General features: G+C 39.1%; 2 protein-coding genes across 2 annotated transcripts in view; one reads left to right on the top strand and one right to left on the bottom strand.

The window, feature by feature from the left end:
* The window catches only part of LOC119409738 (sugar transporter SWEET1-like), a 7689-nt gene extending 2010 nt beyond the window's left edge, over positions 1-5679 (bottom strand). The window contains exon 1 of the mRNA XM_037676639.1: positions 5500-5679. Within this exon, the coding sequence (XP_037532567.1) occupies positions 5500-5679 (180 nt within the window). The remainder of the gene's footprint in view (positions 1-5499) is intronic.
* A 626-nt stretch (positions 5680-6305) lies between these two features.
* Positions 6306-11970, top strand: part of efna3b (ephrin-A3b) — a 19954-nt gene continuing 14289 nt past the window's right edge. The window contains exons 1-3 of the mRNA XM_037676638.1: positions 6306-6319; positions 6663-6955; positions 11468-11533. Coding sequence (XP_037532566.1) covers positions 6306-6319; positions 6663-6955; positions 11468-11533 — 373 coding nt within the window. The remainder of the gene's footprint in view (positions 6320-6662; positions 6956-11467; positions 11534-11970) is intronic.

Below are 11970 nucleotides of genomic sequence, written 5' to 3'. Positions count from 1 at the left end.
CTTGTATCCTCCTTTTTCTACTCCCTCTTTTCGGCTGATTGTTCTCTCTACTCTCCCGTCTCCCGACCCCATCATACAGTTGTACCCACAAGTTCATTATCAAATCCACATTTGTTCTCTCCGGTGATATCAAACATACAGAAGCAGATCAGGAGACGAAAGAGTAAAAAGAACAATCAGCCGAAAAGAGGGAGTAGAAAAAGGAGGATACAAGGAGCAGAACTCCTGTCTGTGTTTGATGAGCGCCTCATTGATGCTACAAACGTCTGGGAGTCTCCATTCAGCGGGGGAGCCATTCAATTACACCTACAGCTCTGCTGCCTGATTGGAGTCCTCACGCAACAATGTTAGCCCCTCTGTACCAAACCGAGATGCGATTAAGATTTTTGGCCTCAGGAGACGGAGTGGCTTTCAAATCCTGATTGGCAATCATTTGTAACCCTGCTGGACAAGTTTTAATCCAACATTTCGCCCATCTGCAATGTTTCCTTTGATTTCTTTAACCTTGTTTAAATCTAGGCATTTGTGTTTTCCAGTTCGCCGGCTCTTAAATTGTTTCCAACACGTACAGCAGCCCAATCAACCACCCATGGTCTGTTACTTTTGATCACTGTAAGTTTAGCAGAATTTAGACACAGGAATCCTCTATGTTCACATTAGGCAGCATAGACTGGATTACCTGGACTGTTAGGCACAGTTTTCTGAGCAGCATCTTCCTTACAGTCTTCTTTGGCTTTGCAGCCTGCAGACTATATGTTTAAAATAGTACGTTTTACATCAATTGTTTGTTCATCGGTGTGCCTGATTCAATTGGCTGATTGTTTTATATAGAACTTCTTGGAAATTCATTGAAAATGACAGAAAATAAATCCTGTGGAAAAATAAGCCATATCAGTTGGAGCAGAAAACAAATATTTTTAGAGATTACTGCTTTTTAATACAAAAAAATTATAATTTTCTGTCAATTTGAACAGAAGCAGAAAAGTAACAAATATGGCAGACAGTTTAATATAAAGAATCATATACAGATTATAGGATGAATGTAGTTTTGCTATATTTGTATTGTAATTATTCCACTGTATGACTTTGAGGGTGACAGAGGAAGGAAAATGCACTAACCTGCTTCAGTATTTTAAAGTTCCCATGTTCTCCTTTAATGCCCTCCTTTCCCAACAAAGTCCCCCATCTAACAAAAAACAGCAGAAATTAGTCGGTGATCTAAGCTCTGTGTATTAAATGAAACAATTGCGCTCTCTGTCAAAGTGTTTTACTGACGTACTACTCCTACAGGCCAGCAGCAGGTAACTTTGAGGCATTATGTTGCCTGTGACTGATTTATATAGGCAACAAACTCTCCGTAAGTCTCCCTCTTACCCTCTCATGTGGTTTTACAGTAGTGACATTGATCCAGGCAGTCTTTGATCTTGCTCTTGGCTGTTGCTCCATCTCGCCATCTTTCTCTGTCTGTTCCCCAGTGGCCATACTCTGCTGCTTTTAACTCCAACAACCCCTCGTCTCATTTTATAAATCCTCCATCTTCCATCTCTCCATCTTACTGGTGGATCTGTGTCTATAAGTGTTTGTTACCTCCGCTCAACTCCTTGTGATGTAGACGATGTGTCGCGCTTTCATCAGCTCCTGCTCTTATATGCTTCAAGCTGAATGACCACTTGTTTATGATCCTTTGGACCATACCTGTGTCTCACGTTACCTTTTATTTGGATGTTTCAAGTCAACCAATAAGCAGCAATTTGATTGAGGATTAAGGTGCCACCCCTCTCCAAAAAAGGCCTGCTAGGGTTGAAAAAAAATATCAAATTTAGTCACACAGAACCATCTTTATTCATATACAGTCCCTCGTTTATTGCGGGGGATCCGTACCCTGAAGCCCCGTGATAACTGGAAAACTGCGAAGTAGGACTAGTAGTAAAAGTAATAAGTAGTAGTTTATTTTAGTATATATATATATATATATATATATATATATGCGTTTTATACCCTCCCCACACTCTTGCAATATTCTAAACAATGTTTCTAAACTTTAAACGCTCTAAAAAAGCACAGAATGCCATGATTTCTGCTCTCTGCCACCTGCAGCTCTTGGCCACGCCCACTTCTCCGCTGCAGAGCGGCGATCAGCTGATCAGCTGCAGGAGGAAGCTTCTCCTGCAGCTTGGACTGCACAGAGGTGCAGGACAAAGCTTTTTCTGAAGCTATGGGCTGCACAAAGGGGCAGCAGGTGCTAAATAATTAAAAACAATTCATTTTAAACAAAAAAAATCCATGATGATCATGCGGCTCATCCACCAATCAGCCAGTTGTGTGTCCAATCTTGTTTTGAAAAACTGCGATAAAGTCTGTGAAAAATGAACCACTAAGTACTACTGGATCTTGAAAATCAGTTTTAATTTGTCCAGGATTCCAGATTCCAGAAAAATTAGGATATTACTGGAATGGGACTGTTCCAGCTTCTTTTAAGTTTATTTTTTATAGGGACTGTGGTTTGTTTCTTGGTGTCTAGCCCCATCTTGTGTTGTGTTTATGTTCTGTTTTCTTCTGATACTTGGTTTCTGTTTGTTATAGGGTTTGTATTTTCCTAGTGTATGCCTCCATCTGGTGTTGTGTCTCTGTTCCTGCACTCCCTGGTTTCCCAGTTTATCATTTCCCCTGATGTGTTTCAGCTGTGTGTCCTCACAGATGTTTTGTCTAGTTAGTCACTGCATATAGTCTGTGTTTTTGTGTTAGTCCTTTGTCCTGGTATTGTAAGCTGTCCACTGGTGAAGTCCTGTTCTGCTCCTTGTGGCTCATAAGTCTTGCTGCCCTGACAGCCTTTTGTTTTGGTAAATAAATTATTTTATTATTTATTCCTCCTGAGTCTTGGACTGCCTGCCTGCACCACTGGGTTTATCTACACCAGCTGCGTTACAACATTAAAATATATATATATATTTCTATATATTCTGATTTCCATAAAAATTGGGATGAATTTTTATCATTAAAATTTATTTTGTTTTATAAAACCACATTGCAGTTGTGTAATAATTGACCAGAGATAAAAATGTGGAACCAACAGTTTATTGACACTTTACATCTTGTTTAGTTTTATTGTATTTTTAACTTGCACGTTTGTTTCATGTGCTATATTTGTGTAATTATTTGCATTCTGTAGACTTTTTTCTAATATGTTTAAAGATTATTTTGCATCTGCAAAAATTAAAAATGTATGACTTACAGGATTATGCAATCCAATTTAAAATGTTTTTAATTGGCTAACCATCACATAGCACATTTAACTGTTTAGTATTATCACTCATCTTTGTCTGATAAATATTCGTAAAGCCCTTTGGTCTCAATAAATACATCAATAAAGGTAGGTAAATCAATTGGTAGACCAATTAGTTTGCTGATATTTGTCAATTTTGTTTAATAATTGGTTATTTTATTGGTCAGTCATGCCTGTGCATAATTAGCAGAAAAACGAGCCTCCTGTAGTCAGTCCACTGCTCAGTTCTATTAAGTGTTTACACTCTATTTTATTTTCTCCTAGGTTTGTTTTAAAATACATTTTCATTTTTGGTTATAAAGGTTGGCAACTATTGAGTAATTGTTGTTTTAATATTATTTTATTTGCATTGCAAATGTATCTGCCTTTATTTCAAAATAACTGTGTCACGTAGAGTATGGCTTCCTCCACAGTTATATTGTGTTCTTGGAGGTCACAGCTCTGTTTTTCCAGGGTTCATTAGTACACCAACAAACAAACTAGATTTGTTGTGTTTAAATCATAAATGTCTCAAGTCATTACAGTAGATTCACTGATTATTGTCATCAAAACCTCAGTCTGACTGTTTTACAGTTTTATGTCTTTTTGTCATTTTGCAATTAAAAGCACAATTAATATAAAATACACACTCCTGTATTTTAGGACTTGGCAATATTTTGTATTGAGGTTGTTTTAAATGAATATTTGTGTAAGTCTTGATAAATGAGGAGCAATGCTAAAATGGGTTGCACCATAAAAAGACAACATGTGTTGCATTAAAGCCTCATGTTCTGTTATACCAAAGCTCACAACTCTCTCTGGCTGTGTCAAATGTAGGGAGTAGGCCTGCAGTTTGAGTCTGCAATTTATTGGCACCCTTTGCTGTATTGATATAGCGCACATCATTATTGCAATTTTGATCAGTTTTTGATATACTGAGCAGCACTTGTGCAAATTAAGTGTTTGCCTATTGAAGAGTCTGAGTCATTTCCAATCAGGACTGTAGGAAAAGCATCCTAAATGATGACCTGATTGCATTTTATTGCACTGCTTTACTACAATTTAATCTCACTGTGAAATTTGTGACTTCAAATTTTGGATTACCCATGGCTTAAAACAGAACCACATGACGCTGCACAGAGACCTTTTTTTTTTACAGTGTATTTCAAATAGGGTATCTATTTTGTGTGTTTTCTTTGTGTACATGTGTATGTTGGAGGCATGTCCCTGTACACTGTGCAGCACGCTTTGTTTAGTACAGAAACTCTTATTCATACACACAGAAAAAGCCCGTGCTCAGTGGGGATCCTGAAGCCTGCTTTTATCTTGGCAAAGTGATTTACTTCCAGATTACTCAAGATGCCCCGAGTTGCTCTCTCCCTTATATTTTCTTCACTATCCCCCCTCATTATCCCTTCATCTTTGAAAACTTGCCTTTGTTCAGATGTGTAACTAGCACCTGTGCCTTGTTTTGTCTATTATTTTACACCTTTTGCATTCACATCTCATTTGCAGAACCAGTCGTTCTTTTTTCTTTCCTTCTCTTTCTCGTTTCCTCTCCCTGTATGTTTTTTTCCCTTCCCATTTGTTCTCTACAGGTTTGTAAATGATGTAATGAGAGAAAGTGAGAGGAGATGATAAAAGAGGAGTGCAGAAGATGAGTTCCTAATAATTAATCTTCCATTCTTGTTACTCTCAGGGAGAGAGACGATAAGAGGAATGGCTTTGGGAGAAAAACAAAGTCAAGAAGGATTTGAAGAGAGCAGCAGTAATGTTGAGGGGAAGACATTTGGAACAGAGGTTCGATCCTCATTTAATAATTGAATAATCATCTCCCTGGAGACTTGACCTAGAACTGGCAGAGGCGGAGCTAGGCAGAGGCAGGTTAAGGGTGAGACACTGCTGCCCCCTTGTGATGTTCAGGTGCCACCGTCGTAACTTCTGAGCGGGGCCGATGAGTGAAAGTGTGTGAGCGCGCACAATCATTGGTGTGTGGATGATTTACAACTGCAACCTGTCTGTGTCACCCAGATATGGGCCTGTGCCTGTGATGAGGAGAAAAGGAGGGCTTTTGGATGTCAGGAAAGAATGTATTTCACTCTGTCACATGCACACATGTTCGTATACCCCCACACGTCTCCTCGCAGTCACAGACCTTATCTTCTTGTCAAGCAGAGTCTTTTTTAGGGATGACGCTGATGTATGAGCTTTGAGGGAGGGTGGGGGAGAGTCGTTGCCAGCGTGGTGACGGCTGACGCGAGTGTGGCGTTGCGTTCAGGTTGATGTACGAGCACCGGGGTTATGGGACAGTGCAGCGCTGACGCCAGGAGAAGGGCCCTGTGGCCCTGGAGCCCGTTCTGAAGAGCAAGCTCCACATTGTTGGCATGCATCAGCCCAGCAGCCACAAATACACACATGCGTACACACACACGCGTTTTGTTATTAATACCTCAGTACCTGTCAAACAAAGAACTGCTTGACGTCGTGCGAGCGTTGCAGCTGAAAGCATCCAAAGACAACACACTCTGACTTGTTGTTTTTGGAGTGTTGTTCCTTTTTTCTTCTAGTTCATAACTAAACAAAGGACTTAAAATGTAACACCTGAAAGACAAGCTTGTACTCTGTAGGATCCTTTTGCAACTGTACCTGAAAAAAAAAAACATTAGTTCTGGCAAGAAATAAATACATTTAACGCAACATTCCCATAGACATTGTCTTCACGAGTGGGCACTGCTAGACATTCTGACTCCAAGCCAAGTTTCTTTGGGTTCACACTGGAACACTGTGAAACTGGTGTAAACAAATCATGACACTTCAATTTCATTAGCAACTTTTAGCCTCTACAGCGACAGAAACTATCGAGTAAAAGTCTTGTGTGCGTCTAAAAATAATGCACATTATTTTGGTTGTAAAGCGAGTTAGCATATAAAACATCAAGTTGGAGCACATGTGAGGCACTAATACCTCTATTCAGTCAGATATTGTTGCGCTTTTAGAACTAAACATAGTAAATGTTTTGTATGCGTGTGACTGGCGTGTGAGCATGAATGGTACCGTGTAAACACATTGTACGTATCTGTTTGCAGAACACAAGAACAAACATAACCAGACAAAAGATGTAAATCTGACTTGCTGCAAAATGAGCTAACGATGTCTTGTGATTTGTTTGTTCTGAAAAACCAAAATATGTGAAAGAACAACCTCAGTTTGATGAAATTGTGTTTAGTTCTGACCAGTATGATGAGCTAATTGTTGCTCCAACAAGCTAGCAGCTGGTCAGAGCTGCATCAGTCTGGCCAGAATAAAATTCAGTTTCTCTTTACTGAGGTCAATAAAATAGCTTCCACTTAAGAAAGAATTGTTCCTGAGCATGAACTGTAAGAGTCTTTATCGTTTTCAGTTTGCATATGGAGGGACACACCATGACGGTGAACGTCAACGACTACCTGGACATCTACTGCCCTCATTACAACGACAGCCAGCGCATGGTGGGCACCGGCGAGCAGTACGTCCTCTACATGGTCAATCGCCGTGGCTACAGGAACTGTGACCCCCAGCTGGGCTTCAAGAGATGGGAGTGCAACCGGCCTCATGCTCCCCACGCGCCCATCAAGTTCTCTGAGAAGTTCCAGCGCTACAGCGCCTTCTCGCTGGGCTACGAGTTTCACGTCGGCCAGGAGTATTACTACATCTGTGAGTGGTGTAACATCCGCCATGTTAGCATGTTTATTACACTGAATGTTGCAGGGAGGGGGGAAGATGAATTTGTTGCAGAACTCGAGCAGGAAAATAAGTTCTGCTTCACATCTACATCTGTAAGCAATAATAAGAGACAGGGACCCGACAACATTTGTGGTCGGTTGCTTAAATATCGCGCCAAATAACTGAGCCCGATTTTCTATCAGATTTTTAATAGCTCTTTGCCGTCCCAAAATGTTGGAAGGATGCTGTGATTGTCCCTGTCCCCAAAACAAACTGTCCTAAAATCCTAAATTACTTCAGACCCATTGCTCTGTTATCAATTGTGAAGAAAACTGTTGAAAAACTTGTCAGGTCTGAAATCTTGGAGAAAATAGATAATGATATGGATCCTCTGCAGTTTGCTTATAGACCACACAGACGAGTAGAGGGTGCCACCGTTTTTCTAATGAACCTGCTTTTTAAGCATCTGGAAGGAAAAAGATCACATGCATGACTTATATTCATTGATTTTTCATCTGCTTTTAACACCATCACATCTTAGTAGATCGACTTTTAGAGTTTGACATTGGTTCTGATCTTATGGGTCGGATTTTAGACTTTCTAAGGAGCAGGACACAGAGAGTGAAAGTGAACGGCTTTTTGTCCGAGCAGGTTTGCTCCTCCACCGGCTCTCTGCAGGGATGTGTTCCGTCACCTCTCCTTTATATCCTCTACACAAACATGTGCCGTAGCAGCAGGGAAGACAGAGTCATTTTAAAGTATGCAGATGATGCAGTCATTGTTAGCTGCTTAATGAGGAAGAAACAGGACACGGCCCCGTGATGGAGGACTTCAGTCAGTGGTGTGATGAATCCTATTTGCAGATGAATATTCCCAAAACTAAGGACATGAGTATTGCTTTTAGAAAACACACTAAGGCACAGGAAACTACTCTTCTAAAGGGGCAGACTGTGGAAGTTGTTAACACCAAATACAAATATCTGAGCACAGTTACTGACAGTAAACTGACCACTGAGGCAAACTGTGAGGCTGTTTATAAGAAAGGGAACCAGCACCTGTTTTTCCTCAGGAAACTTTCTCCTTCCACATTGATAAAAACTATATTTTATCGAGCTTTTACTAAATCGGTTTTGTCTTACTGCTTGGTGTCCTGGTTTGGTGTTTTAACTCTTAAAAACAAGAACTGCCTGAATCAAATAGTCAAATGGTCCAGTAAGTTGATGGGTGAGATGCAGCTAAGCCCAGTATCCTTGTACTTCAGGCAGGTGCAGAGGTGATCCACATCCATTTTAACAGATGTGTCTCATCCTCTTATTTTATTATTATTATTAACATTTATTTAATCAAGCAAATCCCATTGAGATCACAGATGTTTTTTTACAAGGGAGGCCTGGGCCTGAAGGCAGCCCAACATGCATGTTTTTTGGTCTGTGGGAGGAAACCGGAGTACCTGGAGAAAACCCACACAAGCACAAGAAGAATATGCAAACTCCACACAGAAAGACCACAGGTCCAACCGGGGATTGAACCTTCTTGCTGTGAGGCAACAGTGCTAACCACTGAGCCATCATGCTGCCCTGTCAAGCCTCTGCACTGCGAGTCCAGGCTTCGCCCATCAGGACGCAGATAAATTCCCAGATGTAAAACTAAAATTAATTGGTATAAAACCAGTTTTGTTCCTGTTGCCATAAGCTTCCAAAATTGGACTTAAAATAGCACCGAGCCATTTTTTAAATCATTTTTAATCATGTTTTATTTATTTTTTATACCCGGTACTTATTGTGTGTCTATGTCAAGTCTCCTGTCTGTCAAAAAAGCTGACTCACCTCACTGTAACCAAATCTACCTAATGGTATGAATAAAGTTGATTGATTGATTGATTGATTGATTGATTGATTGATTGATTGATTGACGTCTGATCACATCGACTTGCACTGAAGCAGCTTGATTCATTCTGTTGACTGTTTATCAAATTAACTTGCTTCTTGTGCTGAGATGACATTATATGCATAATGAACTTTTAGCTTGACACAAAGCAATTCAAAAGTAAATATTAACAAACTAAATAAGTGTTGGGCTCATTCAGGCTACATTACCATTTAAAACATGGTTTCAGAATGCACTATAATAAGAAAGCTACAATACATATTCCTCAGTTTTTGTTTGATTCTCCGCTGGCTTTTGTTTGCAAAACCTCCAAAAGCTGGCAATGCTCAGATCAAAGATATTTCACTTGTAAAAGTAGCAAATCTGGTTAAAATATTCAAATTAAACAACCCTGAACCTCAAGCGAAGGCTTGACCTATTTTCTTGCTTCCCTTCAAATCCTGCGCGGCTTTAATAGATCATGTTAACAGCAGACGTTTTAACTTGACACAGCAGGAAAAAGCACAGGTGTTGTTTTTACTATTAACAAAGGCTCTGTTCTATTTAAGCGTCCCAGAACGCCATGATGCCTGTCAGTCGCAGACATTAAACAGAAACCAAAGCAGCTAAATGGGACGCAGCTAATTTCATTATTTACACCTGTGACATTTGTTTCGTTCACTATTACATGTCAAAATAAGCTGTGATACAAAGAGCTTATTTAAAGTCTTAGAAAGTGTTTTTAATACTTTCTTTTTATTCGCATGGTTCTTGTCACATTATTGGATTTTCACTATTATTATGATCCAACCCACTTACAGTAATGGGCTTTATTTATAGTAAATGCAAAGAGTTGAGCCTATACTGGTTTGTTGTGCTCACCTTGTTTCACATGTTACCATAACCAGATATTTTACATTAGTTATATTCAAACACTCAGATGAATGGAGCTTTTTCCTACGATGGAGGATAATGTCATTTAAACAAAACAAAAAAAGAGTCAAACAGGGAAAGTTTTTAATTGTTGTGCACAGATTTGACATTAACGTCATTGTAGTGACTTGTTCTTAACCAAAGAAAACAAAACAAACCGAAGCCTAACCTAACGAACTAACCTGCTCATCATGGTTAAGAACAAGTCACAAGGAGAAAGTCAAAAACTGTGTGTTTCCGCTGCAGTCAGCACACCTGCTGGGAGGTTACCTGTGACTCCATTTAATCATACATGATGCCACCCACTGTGACTTTCAGGTATTACACCAAACTAAAAATAAATACATAAACCCCAAAAATATGGCTCTAATAGTCATGATGTTGAAATTAATAGTAGAATAAAATAACGTTGTTACATTTCCAATAAAGTTAAATCATTAAGATAAAACCAAACCATATGTGACGTATAGACCGATATAGTTTTAAATACAAAATTAGATCACAACTTTATATTTATACGTAAACATTGGTGCATTCCTGCAAGAAGAAATAATCAAGATGGACACGATGGTCCTCAAATTGTAGATTTTTTTTTTTCTTGACAAAGCATCTTAACCTTTTTTGTGACTTTCAATCATTTTTCTTGAATGTATGGAAAGATGTTCTCTCAATAATTTTATTTTATTTATTTCTTAGATTGACCAAAACTTGGTCAAAGTTCTCCCCCAAGTAGAAGTGACCATTTGGTGTTTTAGGCAACCAGCAGCACCTGTGTGTGACTAAGGTGTTTATTCTAGGGATTTTTAAGAGGTGCATTGGTAATTTGTAAGGTTAAATAATAAAAATTAGAAAAATAAAAAAAATGCTGGTCACAGCGCCACAAGAAACCATAACTGCCACCAAACTAATCAGATTTTTTTTTTTTTTTTTTTTTTTTTTTTAAGCTTATTTGCTGAAAAGGCTTTGGATTATTTTAAGTTTAGAACTATATCCATCTTCCAGCCCTTATGTGGGATTTAACTCTAACCAGAAATTCTGTGAAATATGTTTCAGGCAAGTTGCTTAGAAGAAATGTGGAGAATTGGTTTGATAACAATACAAATAGGAAAATAAAAAGTCATTACAGTCAAAATAAATAAAATATTTTGTTTTTAATTAAAAAAAAAATCAATAAGTCAACTACATATCCAACAAAATGGCCCAATTTTACACATTCTAAATTTATACTTTAACACTTCAAAGTAGGATGCTTAATAATTCCATGAATAAAAAGAAGACTCGCGTAGAATTGCAAAATTCAATGTTTTAATTCTTCTCAAAATCTGTATAAACTTTGTTTTTGCTTCTTCATTTTGACATTTTTTATTTGTCCAAATTTGTAAAAATATCAATAAATGTTTAAATTAGTTTTTAGAGAAGGCTGGACAAGCCTCCCTCCAACAAACTCAAAGTGGCCCATGGGCCTTCACTTGATACAACAGGTGTTGCTGCTCTGGACACATGGTGGGAGAGAGAAGGGAAACAAATGGTTCTTTTTCTCTAAAAGGTCACAGACCTCTGATTGAGATCCTAATCTCATTTATGAGTAAAATAATTCTTTTTTTGTTGCTGTTGTTTCCCCCTGCTGTGTGTGTTCATGCTGTTTTGTAGATCAAATATAAAAACGCCAGTCAACTGTGGAAATATATGTTTCTGTATTTACAGCCACACCCACTCATCATCACGGACGCAGCTGTCTCAGACTACGAGTGTACGTCTGCTGTCCCACCAGTAAGTACTATAACTACCCCCCCCCCCCCACACACACACACACACACACACTCATTTCATGCCCTTAAACACTTCCTGCACAGACTCTTTCACAACCTCAATGCAGCCCAAAAGAATCAGAGCTAATTTTGACTCCTGCTGACTATCACCATCCTCCTCTCTTTTTCACCATCTTATTTTTTCAGTATTCTACTCTCTTCTCCCTCTGAAGCAGCAAAACGAAGCTTCTCCTGCTTTGAAGGCTCTCATCTTCACTTCCTTCCTGTCCTCTTCCTCCCTCTTTTCTGCTCTTTCACCCTTCCTCCACCGCTCCCTGTCAGAATCCATTAATTGCAGTGAGCGGTCAGTGGGCGGCTGTGTATGTGTACTGTGATGCTCTCCCAGTCTCCTCACACACACACACACACACACACACACACACACACACACACACACAC

The sequence above is a fragment of the Nematolebias whitei genome, chromosome 5 (genome assembly GCF_014905685.2).
Source record: "Nematolebias whitei isolate Nwh7 chromosome 5, NemWhi1, whole genome shotgun sequence".
Classification (NCBI taxonomy): Eukaryota; Metazoa; Chordata; class Actinopteri; order Cyprinodontiformes; family Rivulidae; genus Nematolebias; species Nematolebias whitei.
This window is presented reverse-complemented; position numbering and strand designations above follow the sequence as displayed.